The sequence below is a fragment of the Coturnix japonica genome, chromosome 12 (assembly GCF_054131305.1).
Source record: "Coturnix japonica strain WE chromosome 12, WE-NBRP24, whole genome shotgun sequence".
Lineage (NCBI taxonomy): Eukaryota > Metazoa > Chordata > Aves > Galliformes > Phasianidae > Coturnix > Coturnix japonica.
Window position 1 is genome coordinate 13,946,477 of NC_140674.1, and position 19,513 is coordinate 13,965,989.

The following is a 19,513-nucleotide window of genomic DNA, read 5'->3' on the forward strand; positions in this document are numbered from 1 at the left end:
TTTTCCAAGAACGTGTGCTCTTTTTTTCTCCTTTTAAATGAATCTTTATCCAAAGAAGGTTTGAAAATCATCACAGAAACTTTAACTGACCAGCAGAAGAAACCCAAGAAGGGAAACAAGACTTGAGAAAGGAGACGAAGATTTTTGAGAAATGAAAATATTTGTCAACAATTCTGAAATCTATTTAGATAAAAATTCAATATGGTTTTAATTATAACAGCAAGAAATACTGTTGTGGATAACACTGCAAAGAGAGAATTTCTCATTAAAAAGAAGGCCCTTTCAATATCACATAATTTAGTGTAAAAATTGGGACCAGCTCGAACTGGAAATAGTGTTCTCCAGCTTCCTCAACTGGCGCATTACCAGCCTCCAGATAGTACTGAGTGGTTCCTGCCATCCTTCGGCAACAAACCCTCTATTAACATCACTAGTGTTCTCTATTGAGAATTCCACCGCCATGAGATTCTTCCCCACATCTACTAGCTCTGACTTACAGGACTGAAATGTATGCCAAGTGTAGGCAACGCAACTTGGGGAACAAATATCAAATCAACGTGATGAACCAACGGCAGGAATCAGGTATCAATAACAAAACAGTTCAAAAATCAATTCCTTACTGAGCTGTTCACTCAAGGCACTATGTGTCTACCATGGTTACACAAGAAAGGCAACCATAGACCTTCTCCAGGCTCCTGTTATCCCTCATCTTCTGGACTACCTCAAATCAAAAGCAACAATCCCCTAAAACCAGCATTTCTCAGGCCTAGGCTATGCTTTGCTGACCACAGCCTGGCAGGAGCTGGAGCAGGTACAAAGAGATTTTAGCATGACTTGTTGCATATTCCCTTCAACTACCACCAACCAGTTCTTCAAAAGACAACTTTTCCTCATTCTTCTCAGGCACACTTTGCTGATAGGCAGGAAATCAATGTAGGGCCCATATCCCATGGAAGTCTTGCTCCTGCCATCAGGCCGAACACCTTAAATGGAGTCCACTCTGATGAATACTTTGCTACTCTCATACGCCTATGATTAAGTCATTACCCAAGTGTTTTGCAGTTGTGATAAAAATCCAAGAATTAAAATGTTTAGAAAAACCAACAAAATTAAAGGTACATTATCTGATAAGCTAAGGCAACGGTGTTCCTTTCTGTTTTTAAAAGCAACGCTCAGGCAATGATTAAAATAAGTGACAATAAAACCATCACATTCATAAAATCGTAGTGTTAGCCTTGGGGATGTGCATAAGGATTGGGCTGTAACCAAGGCAACCCAAGCTTTGGGAGAAAGTTTAAGCAGACATTTAAAGCCATGCTTCAAAGATAGAGTAAATCTGGCTGTAGGGCTACTTGTGACATATGGAAAGTGCCACAGCCACCCTGTGCCGAGCACTGATCTTGTAACAACTCACCCTCCCAATGTCCAGATGTTACGTTTGATCTCTTGCTGCATGCCCTCCTGCATAAAGGTGACACAGGAGCTGTACCACACATTCAAGTGAGTTTGGCAGAAATTTGACTGTGTCTCCATCCTACCCAGCTCCAGTATATCTGATGGGGTGATATAGAGTCAGTCTGGCACTAATGACTGCAGACCCATAGCTTAAAACACACTATGCAAATGGCTTTAAGCCTATGCTTAAACAATCCCCACAGGCTTAAATATTTTGCTAAATCAGAACCTGATTCCTGGACCCTTCTGTGCCCTGTCTGGACACAAGAATCACAGGATCAGGCCCTACTTGCCAACAAATGCTCAAAGGGGCCAAAGCAGCACAAGCGAAAACTCTGCAGACTCAAACAGTGGGGTGTGTGTGATCTTCCAATTCTTTCTGAAAAGAATGGGCTTGACTTTACCACAGGCACAAATGAAATGATATGTATATATGTTTTTGTTGTTGCTGTTGTTTGGTTTTTATGGCTAACACGTGCACCTTAAAAAGGTAAGGTCTCTTTGGCAAAAACTCCTTCTTGGAGCAGATAAATCAGGTTGTATTGCAAAATATGATAAATATCATGATGCAGGAATATCCCAGTGGTTCTTAATTGCAGTACAACTAAGATGAGCCCACTAACATTTTCCAGTCAAATCCTGAAGCATCAGAACGGAGACTCCCATGAACAGGTGGGTGATGAGAGCCTCTATGTTACATGCATACATACATATGCACATATATATATATGCACAGTCTTCCAAATGTATTTACAGCAATTTTAGAAGCCAAAACACCACGCATTACAGAAAACAAAGAGGGCTGATTTGGGCTCTTAATCTTTCCAACAGGCAGATGGCTTTGGTGTTCCAGGGGTGAAAACAAAAGCATGATAGTACCTTTGCCCAGATACGTCAGGTCCAGAAATTAGCCACAGGACCTCGAACAATAACGCTACTCAATCTTTGACAACCACTTTCCATCCATTGGGTATTTAATGCGTGAAAAGTTTGGCTCTCACCTCCCTGCACACCAGCCCAGCTCACCACAGCACCCTAATAACACAGATTGAGATCTAGACCTCCTGGCTGGCCCTTAGCTTTGAAATGGGCTGGAATCCCAAACCTACATACCAGCAAACTTTTCTGGAAGGAGAAAACAGAACTCCAAAATCAGGAGTTTGGGCCAATCTTTGATTACTTTAATTCTCACAGCATCTCTGGGAAGTTGTAAAGAAGCTTTCTCGTGCAAAGGACGAGAAGCCATACAACTTTCCCCAATTCCAGCCTATACCATGGCATTGCAAAGCCCAAGGGCTCTGGACTTCAGTCCTCCTGAGTCTAGGCCACATTCTGCAGGCGGGTACATAAGCTTGTTTCCATCACTTACCCCAGCGGTGTTCATGAGAGTCTCATCAGCCACCCGATTTAACACTAATGAGAACAAAGTTTGGAGCTGCCTGATGAACGGCTTCTTTTGTGCTTGGGTGCATCAGGTCCTCCCCTGTGCTTGCAGAGATGTAAAACCAGTGGTGCTAGCAATCCTAGCTCTGAACTCCAGTGTTCCTGTAGGGTTAATTTAAACTGGATTCACTCACTAGTTGCAAGAGTTTTTGACTGCTGCGTGAAGGGGCTGCCTGTAAAAAGCGAGTTCAGAAGAATCTTACGTGCCACGGTTCAGGGAGCAGGAGCCCAGATGGAATCTGGCAGGAGTCGCCCTGCAAAAAAATCTGTTTATGTCTGAGGCAGTAAAATTCTTGAAGGCCAGGGCAGAAATCTAGTATAAAAAGGCAAAATGCTTCAGTACAGCCGCTATGGTGGAGAACGATTTCTTTTGCTTAATGATGCCACCCTTCTACAAAGAAGGATTCATTTTGAGCTGTGAATTTTGGGAATCTTCCCCGACACCAAAGGAGTTTGCCAACATACAAACCATGTGAGGAACAGAGGTTTCAGATTGGTATTTCTGTATTTGAATTTACTGTATGCAGCTAAAGCTATTACAGCTCACAGTGCTCTTCCATAGAAGTTAGTGCTAACCTGAAAGGAAATGCACTGTTTGCAGGAGCTGCAGTGACTATCTCAGTTTTTCTTTGTTTTCTATCAGTCCAGCTCATCTAACTTTTTCTTCTTTTCCCCCAGCAGCAGGGTAATTGTATCAAGCTCCTGTTATAGAGACTGAAGATAAAAGCGCCACATTTGCATTGTTTTTCAGTGGGCATATGACAAACTTCTCCTAATACTGTTGAAAAGCGCCAGTTTGTCACTAATAGGATCAATCAGCCTGCAACTGTTTCAGCTCTGCTTTTTAATTTGTTAAGTGCAAAGAAAGGTAGTCTCTTTGATTACATCTGCAAATAAGATATTAATGTCAATTCAGTGATACGAAAATTACTCCCTCACTGTGTAATTTGCACCTTACTTATTATGGGTTTCATGAACAAGAATATTATAGCTGCTCAGACTGAGCCACGAATTTATAATTTATTTTTTCTAATTAACAAAATGGGAAAAAAAAAATAATAATAAAAAAAGCCCACAAACACCAAAATGACAAAAAGAAAGGTTATCTCTGCCCAGCTTTTTATTTACCTTGGCACATGTGTTACCTCTGGACAGAAGATGAAAGTGCTGCTCCTGGCCCAGCACTCTTCTGCAATGACATTTCACCAGAGAGGAGTAATAAGTGGCTGGGATGAAAATGAAAGAAAAAAAACCCAAACATTTGCTTTTTTGGGATGGCACAGAGAAGGGTTTAACACCTTCTCCAGCTTTAAGACAAAAACTGAACAACTGCACGGTTCTTTTGCCGTTGTTGGAATAAGATACCTTTTCCAATGGGAGCTCCAGATCATGCGTGTTCACTTCAGAGAGACATCTATCCCTGATTCAGTTCCTGTTACAGCTGAAGGAAAATCCTCCCATTTCAATAAACAACAGAACAAGACTCTGGTGCTTAAATATCTACCCAGAAGCCAGCACAGCCATTGGTCCCACTATAGCGAGCAGCATAAGATTTTTTTGAGCATCGCTTTGCACTGCAGTTCTATGTAGTCTTTTTTTTTATTTAACCACTGGGTTTTTTAAAGACTGTTTTCAGCCTCAGATCCTTAAAAGACCTTCTCAGCAGACATGATTGGCTTATACCTCTAGTAAATCAAAAGCACATTGTGTGTGTGTGTGTGTGTGTGTGTGTGTGTGTGTGTGTGCAAGCTCACATCTTTCTGTGATTGCTCATATATTGTGAATTGGAAGCATCACTACTGAATAAGTTTATGCAATAGCAAAAATATAATACCATAAGAAAAAAAAAACAAAAACCCAAACCTATAGAACTGGAAGGGAATGGAGGCAAGTAAGGACCTAAGAAGAAACACATAGACAACAAATCTGTGTCTCAAAAAGCTCAAGGTCACATCTGCACCCTTAGGTGCAGTACTGTCAAAGTTGCATTACTTAAGTCATAATAAGGAGTGCTAGTTCTGCTCTCATCTTCTGTGGCTGTTGAGCCATTTCTGCTGGTGATCCATTAAAGTCAAAGAGAAGATTCCCATAGTTGATCAGGTTTCCAAAATGACTTGGAAAAAGGAACTAGCTCAGCCACATTTCACCAGTTCAGACCTTCTTCCACAGGCAGATAACTTAGCAGCTGGTGGTCTGACTCGCCACCCTCTGGAAGACTCATGTCTAAGTTAGGTACCTGTTGCAGACAGTCTGAACACGGCCACAGAACCGCCCTCTTGCTCCAAAGCCTTCCAGTTTTACTTTTTTAAAACAAACAAACGAACAAACAAACAAAGATTCAGGCCCTAGGTTGGAAAGAAATCATGCAAAGCTTGTGCAATTCCCCCAGCAGGCATCCTGGGGAGGGTCACAGTTGGTACTCAGAGATCAGTGCTGGCCTTGGCGGTCAGAGCCTGGATCCGAGCTGAGTTGCAGGTCTTACAGAGGATGTGCCCGTCCAGAGGGTAACAGCCCTGATTGTCCCCCTCAGACAGGAGGCCGCCACAGTCCTAGGAAACCAGCAAACAGAGCAAAGTAAGAAATATGAACCATGTTACCTGAAGAATCTATTAGGCAAAGAAGCTCTCCTCACTCTCCTCCTTGTAACAGGATCCAGCCTGAGTCAGCACAAAGCATGAAGCTGAGGCATGTGATGACTTTCATGATTAAGACATTTCTCGATAAGAGACAATGCTGCAGAGAAGATGGGTTCCCAAGCTGTCTGCTGAATTTAATCCAATTGAAAGTAAAAGGAGATTACTCCCTTCACACTTCTGAGGAAGGAAAAGTCTTTAGCAATGGTGAAAGCATCAAACTAAGCACAGATTTATTATTGCAAAAAAAAGATAAAAAGGAAGCGTCCCTGAAAAGGAAATTTGGTAGTAATATCTGACTACAGGTAATCTCCTTTGGATAAGTTGATGCCACAAAACTGCAATATTCTCTTCTCAGGGGTGACTGCTAAGCAAACTCCCTGCCTGTCACCCATGACCAGAACTGTCGCCAGTGTTCGTATTGAAATTGGTGCAAAAGGTCGTGGCTGAAAAGAAGATATCACTGAGACAGGAAGAGAGGAAATCTCACTGTAAGGCCCCAAACCTGCCCCAGACACCTCAGCCTCATGTAGGGCCAAGTACAGCTGCTGGGAGCACTGGGAATTACTCCTCCTGATGTGATCAGACAATCGTTTGGGAATGAACTGCTGATGGAGTTGCAATGAGGAGATAACAGCTTGCTTAGAGGCCGCATCTCTTCATCATAAAACTGTGTTTGTAAATACACCTGGCAAGGAAACGGTAGGAAAAAAAATATTGCTATTGCTCCAGTTGAGATAGTTGAGATGCATGGAGGTGAAGGCCAAAACACAGAAGGACTTTCAGGCATTGCACAAAGACTGCTGTACCTTACTGATCTGCGAGACTGGCTCATGTGGAGCCTTTGAGAGCTGCATTATGCAGAGATGATAGCTTAGCAATCTTTGGACCAGCAAATCCATATGAGTACGTAAGGTCAAGTCTGCAGCAGTTCAGTTGCCCATAAGATGATGCCCTAAGCTAATAATGTACTGATCCAGTACAGAATCTACTGACTACATTGGATTTCAAGGAATTCTGTGCCTGTGTCCCTTGACATTCATGTGCACAAAGCCCAGATACCTCAACAGCCAGCACGGGGACATCCTGTATGATGAATTAGGCTCTGCAAAATTTAGTGTATGAATGCCCAAGTGCCTCACAAAAACTAGGCCTAAGTAATAGGCTGAACTCTGGAAACTAATGACAGGCTAAAGAGAACCAGATGCCTCAAGTCTCAGCCTAGACCTGTAAGCCTCAGTCCATCCTTCTTTCCAGTTGGTTATTAAAACCTGCAACTGTGACAAGAAATACTTTCGGTCTCATTTTCTTACTCTGCCATCTGCCTGATATATTATCCAGCACGTAGCACTTGCATTGAAGAATTCTTTAAGGTTCCCTAACACAGCTGTTCCCACATGTTAATTGCTTTAAGGTGATTTTTCTTCTGTCTTCAGATTCTTACCATCAAAATTATATGAAGTGTGTAATGAAATTGAACAGGAAAGTACCACAAAAAGCACTGCACAAAACAAGAATGATCATGTTTATGTGTCCATTAAAATTCTTCAACCCAGAGCCATATGTTGAGTTTCCTGTACGATCTTGCTCAAATTTTAACAGGCATAGCTTTCATTTTACAAATATAAACATGAGCAACATTTGTGTCCAAGCTATAATTTATGATGTTCTCAAATATTAAGCTCTAATTAACTGAGTCACATTCTCTTGCTCTTCTAATGAACCTGTTATAAACAAGGGACCTGATTTTCTTCTCATCTGCGCTGATATAAATGAGGAAAAATTCCTTGCAGTGAAGTAATTTGATAGCAGAGACAGTGTATGTTACAATACAGTATGCGTGTTGTGTGTATAACATAAGGCAGTGATGAAATTATACCAACCTTTGATTTCTCTCCTTCATGCGATCAGAATACTAACCTCACACCTGTAGCACTGGACATGGAAGTCACGATCCAAGGCAACAATGCGGACAGTCTCCTCTTGTCCCGGGGCTGGCATGATGGGCTCCTTACACACTGAACATCTCGGTGCAAATTTCCTGGGGAAGGAAGAGATGCAGATTATAGTGCCTTCACTATGTGATAGGGCTGGCTTGACTCAGGGTCACTTCAGAGATTAAGAGGAGCACAGGCCTTTTCTTTCTACCTTATGTTGTCCACCATACAACCTTCTGCCTAATTCGCTATGATCTGGTTTTGTACTCTGCAGCTGCCTATGAGAAGTGGTGATCTCTGCTTCCAGGCAGGTGGGCATCAGTGGGATCATTCAGCCTGTGATGAGTCATTATTTGCTGTTTTGGTTCAAAACCTTTGGGTACCAAATCCTGGCAGCAGTTTCTCCTCACAAAAAACCAAACGCAACAAAAATGAAACCAGAAACTTGTACGAACAGAATCTGCTGATGTTTAATGAGAGCTGGGGTCACGGGCTACACAGCAACAGAGGGCAAATGCTCGTGGCAGACATCAGAACACAAGGAGATCAAAGACCCTTCTCCTCTGAAATGCTTAAGAAAGACTGACTCTGCCACCCAGTCTGTCACACAAACCACCCCAGAATTAACTAGCCTAGAAAAAAAAAAGATCTATCTGTACTAGGAATAAAGAAAAATATTAATTTCACTGGCAGCAGATGAAAGATGCCTGTGTAGCTGCGATCTAACAAAAAAATGAATTAAACAGTGGCTATAGCGAGCGCTCTGAAAAATAACTTACACGGATCATGATATGACCGGAGCTGTAATCGCAGTTAATTATATGCTGCTTCGTGCAGGCGCTTCCTTGTGCCATTTAGCTCAAATGTGGTGTTTAAAAATACTTCACCATTTCTCTGTCCAGGCCGCTGTGGGTAATTCATTATAAGCCAAATATTAATTCCAGCGACCCAGAAATGACTCTTGCAGATTTCAAGGGATGCAGATGCGCTTCTGCGGGCCCCAGGCTCAAGAGGTGGCTAAGAGACAGTGTGGACCTCAGGTATAGTTCTGTTATCAAAACAGTGCACAAGATGTCAAGCACTCAACTTCTAGACCAGGAGGATGGCTTCACTGACCGATTAAAATGGGACTGGCCAAAGTGCTGCTAAACATTGGGAAGCCTAAAGACATTCTGAGCGTTCCATTAGATCTTCTGCTGCTCCCATTATCTTCCCCCCTCAATCTTTCACTCAGCAATTTCATGTCCTTTGCCTGGACTGACAGCCTCCCACTTCCTGCTCTCAGAGCTGTAAGATTGAGATCTATTCACAGCCAAAGGACTTTAAGATGGGACAGCAGCTCTTGCCCCCACTCTTTCTCCTGAAGGCTCCAGGACTTGGGAAAGAAGCAATGTCCAAATCGTAAGTGGGTTGGAAGGAAATTTTCAGGAGTATGACCGATGCTTTTAGCCTTATGTTGAGCCTCTGCTCAGGACCAAATTTTATCTTACACATGACTGCTGGCACAGAAAAGCAAGACAGCACACAGCCGCCTCAGCACCTGTCAATTAACCCAACTTATCTGAGCTACAGGGAATATCCTCATATTGGATTTTAGCATGCAAGTTGATTGTGGCTGCTTTCCGTTCTGTCAAAGTCAGTCTGCTTCCCTCAGCTTTCAGGCCCACACACTGATGTCACGAGGCTCAAATTAAGTCAACCCTCTTAGAAATTAAGAGATAAATGGTTGAGATGTAAACTCACATTTGTCAGTATTGATTTCCTCTTTTAATTGAAGGGTGTAACGTGTCTGTCTTTTCCATACAGTGGAAACATTTGTGCTCTGATTATATCTACATGTCTTCCTTAGATGTGATGATGGGGGTGGCAGCAACAGAACCGCCTTGCAACTATATCTTTCAACTTACTTTAAATGGCAGTTTCACCATAAATTATTAGCAGGGCTGTATTTTTAGCAGCTTTAAAAAGCTAATTAGCAACCAGAAACAAGAGAAACTATGAGTGTCCTGTGACCACCAAGATCCCTCTAGCTGGTAAGCAAACACCTGCTGAGTGCAACAACACAGGACCTCTCTTAATTGCTCAGGTGGAAGCAAGGGAGAAACACTGATGTGGAAGCACAGGTACAGCCAAGGAGAAATGTGCACGTGCTGAGCTCAGGGAAGGCAGGGAGGAGTGCAGAGCATTTTGTTTGATGAGCACAGAGGTTACCCATAAATTCGGATCTACATAAGACAGAGATAAAACATTACCAGCCACTAACCAGTTAATCTTTCATGCCACACTATCCCTGATTTAAGCAAAGCTGTGATTACTTTGTAGAGTCTTCAGAGGAAGTGGCAGAGGGCTCATATCTTTCTGGACACTCAGAGAGAATAAGGAGTGTTTTTAGGGATAAAAGAGATAGACAATAAAGCTACAGAGAGCAGCCTGGGCCGTACTTATGGAAATCCTCGATGCAGTGGATGTTCCCACTGGCATCTACGGTGAAGGGAATCCCATCCAGGCTGAGATGGCACATGACACAGGTGAAGCAGTGGGGATGGTAGGCCTTCCCGGTGGCTCGGAGGATCCTTTCCATGATGGGCTTCGCGCATACACTGCATTGCTCCAGTGTGTTCTGCAAATAAAACATACACAAGTAGGTGTGAGCTCCATCTTAGCAGGATGTTTACAAAGGCCAGCAGGGCTGGAGGCTACTGCTACTCTACTAAGCAGCTTTAGGTGCTTTCATTTCTAGGTAAGTGCAATACAATCAACAAAGAGCATGTTAACAGCATGGGGCCTGGGACAAGCCTTTAGTATTACGTGAAGATGCAAAGCAGTGTAATCCCTGGGAGAAAAATCACAGCCTTCTCTCAACAGCTCTGAGAAATGATCACGGATGACCCATCAAGTGGATGTATCAGAGATACTGAAGCTTCTGTAGCCAAGAACACAGGAGGAAGTTGTGCAGCCTGAGTTTCTGCATGTTTGCCTCCATACTGCTGAATCTGAATGACTTTTCGCAGCTGAGTTATCAGACAAAGCCTCCATGAAACACAGTGCAAAGCTTTAGCTCATGCTCCTGGGGCTCTACAGAGACACCCTAACTACTCCACCCTAAGGAATCTTCATCGGTTTGGTAAGTAAACCTTAACCGCCCTCTCCCAGCAGGAAAACTACTGTCAAGTCCTAGGAGTAAACAAGACAGTGCCAGGAACAAAAGCACTGCATGGGCACTAGTTCAGGATGACTTCATGGGATCATTTATCTCTGTCTCCCAGTGTTTGAGATGATGACTAAAAGGCCATTTCCAAAGCCATCCTCCTGGCCTTACAGGTATGTCAATTTCACAGGTGTGCCAGCCTGCTCCTGAAGCACCGGAGCCAATAGAACACCCTTCAAGTGGGCTACACTGAGCAATTCATCTCATTTCAACTCTCACTCACCCCTGTAGTCGGTTATAGTACAGTGTAGTTTTGCTTCAAATAGCTGCCCATGAGACACTCCAGCCCTTCTGACACCAGCTGTGCAAGCTGCCACTTCAAACCAAGTACCCAAAAAGCACATGCTGTGAACCAAAGGTGCAAAACACAGACACTACCAGCAAATCTATGGCAACAATTTGGATCATTTCAATGGAGCTTAGGAGAATGAATTTCACCCACTATCCTTGCTTGATGCACCTGGAGATATCAAAAGTTATCAGCTAATGTTTGAATCTTGGATAAGGCAGAATACCCATGGTTATAATACTGATTATGACTGAGATACACAGATATGAGGACAGGAAACAAAGAACACATTTAATAGGACAGAAACAGAAAAAGCTGCTGAAAGGCAGATCATGTTGACAAACAAAGGAAGGCTGAAGTTCTTTTTCCTCATGCAACAAAATTCCCAGGGAAAATAGTACTTTGACTGACCACACTGTTATTGCTTTTTTGAGCCAATATTCTCAGGGGCAATATCCAGTTCTTACATGTACAGCCAAAACGTACTGTCAGGGGATGAATCACCCAGGAGCTCAGAAAGGTTACTTCTACATTCACACATACTTATTGGATGTTATCTCTGGGCTGCAAATCACTGGTAAGATACAAACATATACACACAGGTTCATATCAGAAGATCAAAAAGATTGGTTCTGGAAAGCTTGATATGAAAAGTCTTGAATTGAAACCCATATGAGAACCGCCTAACGCATTTGTGAAGAGAACGCAGCCAGACTAGCACTGGTTTCAGCCTGGATTCTGCTTTATGCTTTGTAATAATGGGCAGGAAAGAATTATTGCTGGCCTTTCTGTCTGGTTGCTGTCACCATCATCATCACTGTAACAGTAGCTGGTATGCCAGAAAAAGCAAGGTCAATAATTTTCCACTTGGAGGAATAACCTGGCAAATACACCATTTTGCTTTGCATAAGCAGATCACATCATCTCAGTCATATCCCTGCTGCTTTATCTGTACCACCACGGAAGGAATGCTGCATACCTGCAGATGCCTATGGAAGACTGCATCACTCATAAGGCACCATCTACGACAACTTGCGGGTACTGAGCATTTACCTCACCAAGTCATTGCTTGCTTTGTTTCCAAGAGCTGTCAACAACAGAGGCCAAGGGCAAATGAGAACAGGACAAACAAAGCACAGCAGTTCCTCAGGACACGCTCCCAGCCTCCAGCAATTTCTGGCTTAGGGCTTCCTGAGCCACAGCTCGACCTCTCTGTTTAATAGCCTCGAGTGGATGTTCCTCCCATGAACTTTCCTAATAGTCTTCTGGATTCCGATAAACACTAAGCACCCACAACATAACCAGGAATTTCACAGCTTACTTGCATATGGAGATCTGCTCTGCTGACAGCAAAGCTGAGCACAATCAGTCTGGTACTGTGAGCAGAGCAGAAACCAGCAGCTGCAATCCATCCCTGAGCAGCAGGGCCTGGAAATGCTCTCACTATAGATCTAGCGCAGCTCCTACTAGCACAACTCAGAGAGACAGAGTTCAAGCTGCAACGGATCATCCCAACCATCTTGTCTGACATCTTGTGTGATCCTGGCTTCGGTGGGAGTTCTGCAGTGACCATAACAGCAGGCAATCATGTTTCTGGATTATGCCTTCAGAAAACACAAGTCTTCTGCTCCCAAATCACAGCTCAGTTGCACCGTTTGACATTTTCACAGCATGACAAGCATTTTAAATTAACCAACTCTTGATTAAACCTTCTGCACAATCCAAAAATCAGACCTGAGAAATTAATTCTTTTCATCCTTCCAAGTCTGTACCAGTGAGGAAAAACAAAGTCATTAGATTCAGACTCCAGTTCACTCCCTGTCTGGGAGTGTATTTGCTTAAGCCTCGTTCCCTGCTAGATCCCTGGCTCAAACTCTTCTCTTCAAGGTGTTACCACACGATGCCAAAGGGAAAGCTTCCTTGACTCACACCCATTTGACATCAGGTTGCTGTAAGGCAGGATTTGGCCTGCGGAGCTAACAGGGTTTTCTTTGATTCTGTAATCAGGTTATCCCACATGCCTAAATGCAGCCCCAGCAGCTAACAACCTGCACAAAGGTATTTCTGCACATTATGAGAACGGCATCACTCTAGTATTTTAGGTTTGGCTTCTTGATTTTGCTCCCTTTCGCTGTTTAGCTAACTCTCCTAACACCTCTTGCAACTTTCAGGCCTTCACAAAGCCAAAAAAAGATGAAGAAAAATAAAACGATGGCATTGATTTTTACCTTTTCTCCTGAGCTGCCACTGTCAGCCCTAGGGTGCATCTGATGAGCTTACAAAGAACAGCAGAGTACGGCAAAGAGAAGAAAGATAAGAACCAGCTATGGAACACCAGACATAGGCACTGTAGTCAATTCATGTCATAAGAGTACAGCCCACAAGCCCAGGATGGGCTGAGAGGGAAGTTTACCACCACTTTCCCAATGTTTTGGCTAAGAGGCAGGTAGTAGCCTTCCTTATTGAGACACTTGTGTCTCCAAATCTAATTTCTGAAGGCCAAAAAAGAACAACTGACATAATGCATTTCTCAGTGAGAAGCTGGTCCCACATTGAAGAGTCTGGGTCTAAGCTTCTTGTGAACACAACTGCTCATCCACAGCAAAGAAGTATCTCTCCTGGGGTGAATAATGAAACATGGAATCATAACAAGCAAAAGAAACCTCTAAGATCACCAAGTCCAATCCCATCCCACTGACCACATCCCTCAATGCCACACCTCCAGGGTTCCTGAACACCTCCAGGGACAGTGACTCTCCCACCTCCCTGGGCAGCCTGTGTCAGTGCACCACAGCTCTTCCTGTGAATAAATTTTTCCTAATATCCAACCTGAATGTACCCTAATGTATCTGTAAAGAGAAATCAACCCAAGCAAAGATACACTAAAACAAAGAAAAAGAGCAACTGAAATGAGCAGGATGTCCACAAGCAGCTTGTGGGTAAAAACTTGCAGACTTAAACAAATGCAGCCCTATCGACAACAAAGACTGAACACGTATTTGACATTAAGTGGTGAGGAAACTGTTGAAGAGTCTCCCTATAGCAACACTTGGCCCCTCAGAAACTGCAGACACCAAAGGGAGTTGCTCTGCAGATGGTGGGTTTAAACGTGGGAAACAAAGTGAGATTTCAGGCTGCTGGGAAACACTTCTGGGGTGCAAGAGCCATCAGAGATTGAAAGTGGGAAGCGGTTGAATCCCCTCCTGAAAACTTAACATCCCAGATGGAGAGCTGGCAAACAGCTTTGGGAACTGAGCTGCGGTGACAGGCAGGCAGCGTGCAGAGCATCCTGCTTTCCTAATGCTTTTAGGTAATAACCTCCAGGACCAAATTTTGGGTGACAGCAGTAACTCACAATATGGTGCAGCAGAAAGACCCTCCCACAATGACCTAGCAGTGAATACAGAAGAAAAACCACAGAGATTACTCATTGCTTCTGATGTACTGGCAATTCATCTGGAGGGCTAATGAGCACAACCTCTCCTGCACCGTGAGCAGCAAACAGCAGAGCTCACACACAAGGACATGAGGATGGGTTAGCCTGTTTTGCCGGGAAAAAGGAGGTAAGTTGCTGGAATAAATTATATTGGCAACTCATGCACAGAGACATGAATTTGCTTTGTGAGCATTGCAGAAGAAACGTTTTTGGAGGGACTGCACAGAGGAGATGGTATTGGCAGTGGGAACCAAAAAGTGACTGTTGAACTAAAAACAGGCACACGGTCAACTGCTGTAGTTGAACTGTAACTTAGTAAAGTGTGGTAAGTGAATTGCTTTAAATCTTGTGACTCCATCCTTCATTTCCTCCAACTGTGAGGAGAGAGGAGCGGGAGACATTTTCCCCACCGTGGGATGAATTTTGAGGCTTGAAAACATTTCCATGCTTAAATGAAGACAGTTAAGTGAAGACAGAACACTTTAATCTCAAAACGTCTGGTGAACGTATAAACCCCAAATTAGATCAGGTCAGTTGAAACACTGCACTTCAAATGGTTTCATTTAGGTTTTGGGTCTGAAACTATACAGCTCGATTATAAGTTAAAATATAAAGCAGATATTGGTGGAGGGGTTAAGGGTCAAGATGTAATTTCAACATTATCAAGACCTTCTTTTTTTCCTCTTTTTTTTCCTAGAAAAGAAACATTCAAGACCAAGACCCCATTTCCCTTCCCAAAGGCCCCAGCCATCCCCAGTGATTGTCTGCCCATCTTTCTCCACAAATGGGTAGATCTTTGGTATAAATTAACTAATTTACTAATGGCTGGCATGAAGTTCCCTCCTCTCCATTTAAGAATACCTGTGTGTGTGGGGGGGTTAACTTTTCTCCTTACCTTACCAGCTGGATACATGATGAGCAGTACCTGAGCTCTCCTTACCTCCCCCAGCTCTCAGAGCTGTAGGTTCTGCAGGCAGAAGCCCTGGAAAGCATCTTGGCTGAATCTCTGACATTTGGGCCACATTGCCCAGAATTGTATCAGTGTGTGTTTGTGTGTAGGGGGGAAGAAACACGACCCATCAGTCAGAAATACCCTGGAAAAAGCCCCTAATTCAGCCACAGTGGTGAGCAGTGAGGGTACTCTTTAGGTGGTATAGTTTGTTTTGCTAGGAGAGGAGAGGGAAGATGCTGGAATAAATTACATTGGCAACCTTGCAACGCTACCAGTATGATGTGGGTCTGAGCCGAGCACACAGCTACCAACAACTACACAGTGTAGACTCAGGCCCTGCAGGCTGCTGTTTTCAGTGGCTTTCAAATAGTTCTTCCATTCGGCTCAGTTTTCAGTGGCTTTCCCAGCACAGTAGCAATACCACGGCTGGCACGCTTCCCCCTCTGCTGGAATCTGCGTTTCTTGTCAGGATCAACCCAATTCAGCTCTGTGCTTTTGGACACAGAGAAGTTGGAGGTGAATCTGGCACAGAGTTCTCTCAGCATACAGGGTGAAGGAGTCCCTTCTCCTTGCCCTGCAACTATTAGAGAAACACTAGATGTGTTTTTGTGGCTTGCATTAGTAGGAAAAATGACAACAAGAGGCAATCAGCTCCACAAACGTGTAATAACATCAAGGCCATGATGAAAATGGAGCAGGGTTTAAGACGAGCTCCACAAATGATTAGCAGATGTTAAAACATGCTCTACAGTTGGTGGAAGAAGGAGCTTCATTTGCTCTTTAAGAATGCTGTCTTACCAAACATAGGTTGAGGAATGGCTTTGCCATCATCTGAGCATACCCAAGGATGGAGAGGAGACCTAGAAAGGCAGCTGCTGGATGCAGTGGGCTCACAGACTGGCCATGCTTACTGGGGTAAGATAGATCTGAAACAGCACAGCCAGGGACAGGCTGATCTCTCTGTTGCTCAACATTGTTTTACAGAAGTCCCATGGCCATCTCCAATACCAGCAGATTGAGACTGATGAAGGAACACCAGGCTTAACTGATCTGCTCTGCATTAGGCTCAGCGTCCAGCCACAGTCACACGGACTCCTTCCAGCTAAAAATCCACTATGAGCCTCATGTTAGAAATTACTTAACTACTTTCTGGTGCTCAAAGCTACACATCTTCTGCACATTCCTTGCCTTGACAACATTGAGATCTTTGTCACTTTAAAATGGCAGCATTTGTAAACAAATTAGGAACTCCTACTCTAGTGGGCTGAAAGATAAAATGCCCAATTTTCCTACTGCCTTTTCCACCAAGTAACTGTCAGAGGCAAGATGCTTCCATGCACTTGAAAGCAACCTTAACAACAAGGATTTTGTTACATATCTTGGTGATCAGCTCTTGCCCCTTTGGTCATTTTCTATCTAGTGAAACCATGTTTCCAAACCTTCTCACATCCAGGCATAGAAAAAGAAGACATGCACATTCTTCATAGAACCAAAGCAGAACATCTTGTTAAGTATGACCACGTGAAGGTGGTCATGTTACACCAGGTTCAGCATATACCAACCAGTGTCCTGGAGTGGGCTTCTGGGGTCCTAGAGAAGTGAACAGTGAGGCAACTGAAGGTGAGCCTCCTTGGCAGGGATAAGGCTGATAAAGCTGTTACCTCCTCACATTTCTTCAGTCCAAGGAGATCCCGAGCTCACAACCAGACCTCTGGCCCTTGTTACAACCTGCTGCATAACACAGTGCCAGGAGAAAGACGCTGATTTTCAAAGAATTCTAATTTGAAAGAAATGCCTCACAATTCCTCCCAGAAAGCCAAAGGTAAACAGTTTGTTCGAAGACTCAGCAGCTCAGGAGAACTGACACAGAGCTGCCACCAAAATCCCTGGACCTTGCAGCAGCAGCAGCAATGCCTTAGGGGATTAGGATGGCTAATAGGCTTTGCCTATTTCAAAGACTGCAGCTAGTCTGAGAATCCATTGGAGTTCTTTCTGAAGCTACCAAGGTTCACTCTACTGTAAAAAATGGTGCTACTCTATTAGCTCCGCTCCTCAGAGACAGGAAAAACACACTGCACATTTCGACAGCCTGCACTTTTACCTATTATTAACAACATGTCAGGTGACAGCACCTAGAAGCCATAATCGCAACACAGGACTCCATTGTACAAAGTGCTCCAGGGTATAAAGCAAAGCAGTTCCCTACACCCAAGCGCTTACAGACTTTGCACTACAGATGTTACGCTGCTTGCCTTACATGTTCTCACCACCAAATCCATCTATTCCCTCACAACATGATGTGCATGACCTTGTATGCCACCCTGGGAGTTCTGCCTAAATAAGGATTGAAGGATCTGTCCCATTGTGATTGCTTTCTGTGCAGGCAGCAGAATTGCATGCAGCTGGGAGATGTGGCAAACAGTGAGCAGATACACTCTGCTCCTTGTTTAGATACAATTGCGGACAACACAGAGATTTAAAGCTTAATTAGCAGCGCTGAGGAAGCTGTTAGAGAGGCATTTCAAACCACTCGCAGTTTAAACTGATTAGAACTTTGTGAAAACAAAACAAAACAAAAATGGTGTAGGAAATAGTTAGGCCAAAATCCAAGACAAACTGAACTGCACCAAAGGAAATAAAAGAGGTTGCTATCAGCAAGAAGTGGGCTCTTTTCTTCTTCTTTTTCCTTTTAAGAGAGAGAGAATTTAATTTCATAGCCTTTAATAAACTGGACTCTCCAATCCAAGCTTGCCACTCTGGCAAAGAGCTTAACCAAAATAACACTGGAACTCATAGCTGGCAGACTGAAGAGACTATAAATTGGTCAAATCTGGGTGGAATACAAAAAAACTCCAAAATTCCATTCAATCTTCCTGTTTTAGAATTTTGATGTAACTGACCATTGACATGGAAATGTTATCTTGACCTTAACTGCTAAAGCTGACTTGCAGAGGAAAAAATGACTGACTCTGTGACATTTCGGTGGTTATTTATAGTTCCCCTCACTCTTCTCGTTCTTGATATTTTTACATTAGAAGTGAGTTCTTGCCTGCCATGCTTTTCCTGAAGTACTGAATTTGTGACATAAAAATCATCAAGAAAATGCAATCTCGTTGATTAACATAGAAATCAAATTTTAGTTGAACCTGTTTCTCTCAGTAAGCCATCATTCAGCAAAGATGAGCTTTTTTGGGGTATAGATTGAACACTAACAGTCTTTTAACTACAGCCTACTTCAAGCTGGCATTTTATGCCTCCACTGCTCTCCAGAAGAGATTTCCTGGAAAAAAAAAACAACACCAAACAACAACACAAAACCAAGAGAAACGAGGAGTGCTGCTGGACAGGCTGGATATTTCTAAAGTAGTTAAGAATCATAAATTAAGAAGAAATAAAAAAGCAAAATCCTTCTCTTAGCTCCTCCTGCCCCATCCCTGGAGCTGCCCAAGGCCACGCTGGTTGGGCAACTAGGCAGCCTGACCTGGTGGAGGGCAGCCAGCCCACGGCAGGAATTGGAGCTCAGTGATCATCAATGTCCTTTCCAACTCAAGCCATTCTATGATTCCTTTCTATGATTCTAAAATAACTCACCTTCTTCAGCTACAAGGAAAGGCACACAATCCATTTTCTCCTGCTTATTTCAAGTCATAAAGAAAAGCAGATCTAAGGGGCTTGTAATAACTACCAAAAGGTCAGTATTTCAGCTGAATATACATTTCAAGTTACTTATGCAAAGAGAATGCAAACCTTCTTGTGCTCCTCCTCTTATCTCAGTGACAAAGTTATGTTTTCTAGTGACATGAGAAGAGCAGTGGGAAGTAAGGATGGCTGGCTCTGTCCTTGGGTTCACCACTGACTGTTTCATTTCATTATTTTCCATCTATCTGCCTCACGTAATCCGCACAATGAGTTCAATCTGATATTGGAAAACCTGTGATGCTCTGACAGAAGTAATGTCCTTATAATGAATACCAAAGCTAGCACCTAGAACTACCAAGTAAACAAGTCCCTAAACCAAGCCAAACCAAAAATAAACCAAAAGGTAATGAGAGTTTGCACAAAACGTCAGAGAACTTTCAACGAAATGCTTTTGGAGTGCAAGATATTTTTTTCAGTGCATACATGCGAGTTGTGAAATACAGGTCATGGCAACAGTTCAG

General features: G+C 43.3%; 1 protein-coding gene across 3 annotated transcripts in view; it reads right to left on the reverse strand.

The window, feature by feature from the left end:
- Positions 1 to 59: 59 nt before the first annotated feature.
- Positions 60 to 19,513, reverse strand: part of LPP (LIM domain containing preferred translocation partner in lipoma) — a 274,991-nt gene continuing 255,537 nt past the window's right edge. For all 3 annotated transcript variants that reach the window (XM_085513626.1, XM_015871614.3, XM_085513625.1), the window contains 3 exons: positions 9,910 to 10,088; positions 7,452 to 7,572; positions 60 to 5,447 (listed from right to left, as the gene is read on the reverse strand). In XM_085513626.1, coding sequence (XP_085369752.1) covers positions 5,319 to 5,447; positions 7,452 to 7,572; positions 9,910 to 10,088 — 429 coding nt within the window. In that variant the 3' untranslated portion in view covers positions 60 to 5,318. The remainder of the gene's footprint in view (positions 5,448 to 7,451; positions 7,573 to 9,909; positions 10,089 to 19,513) is intronic.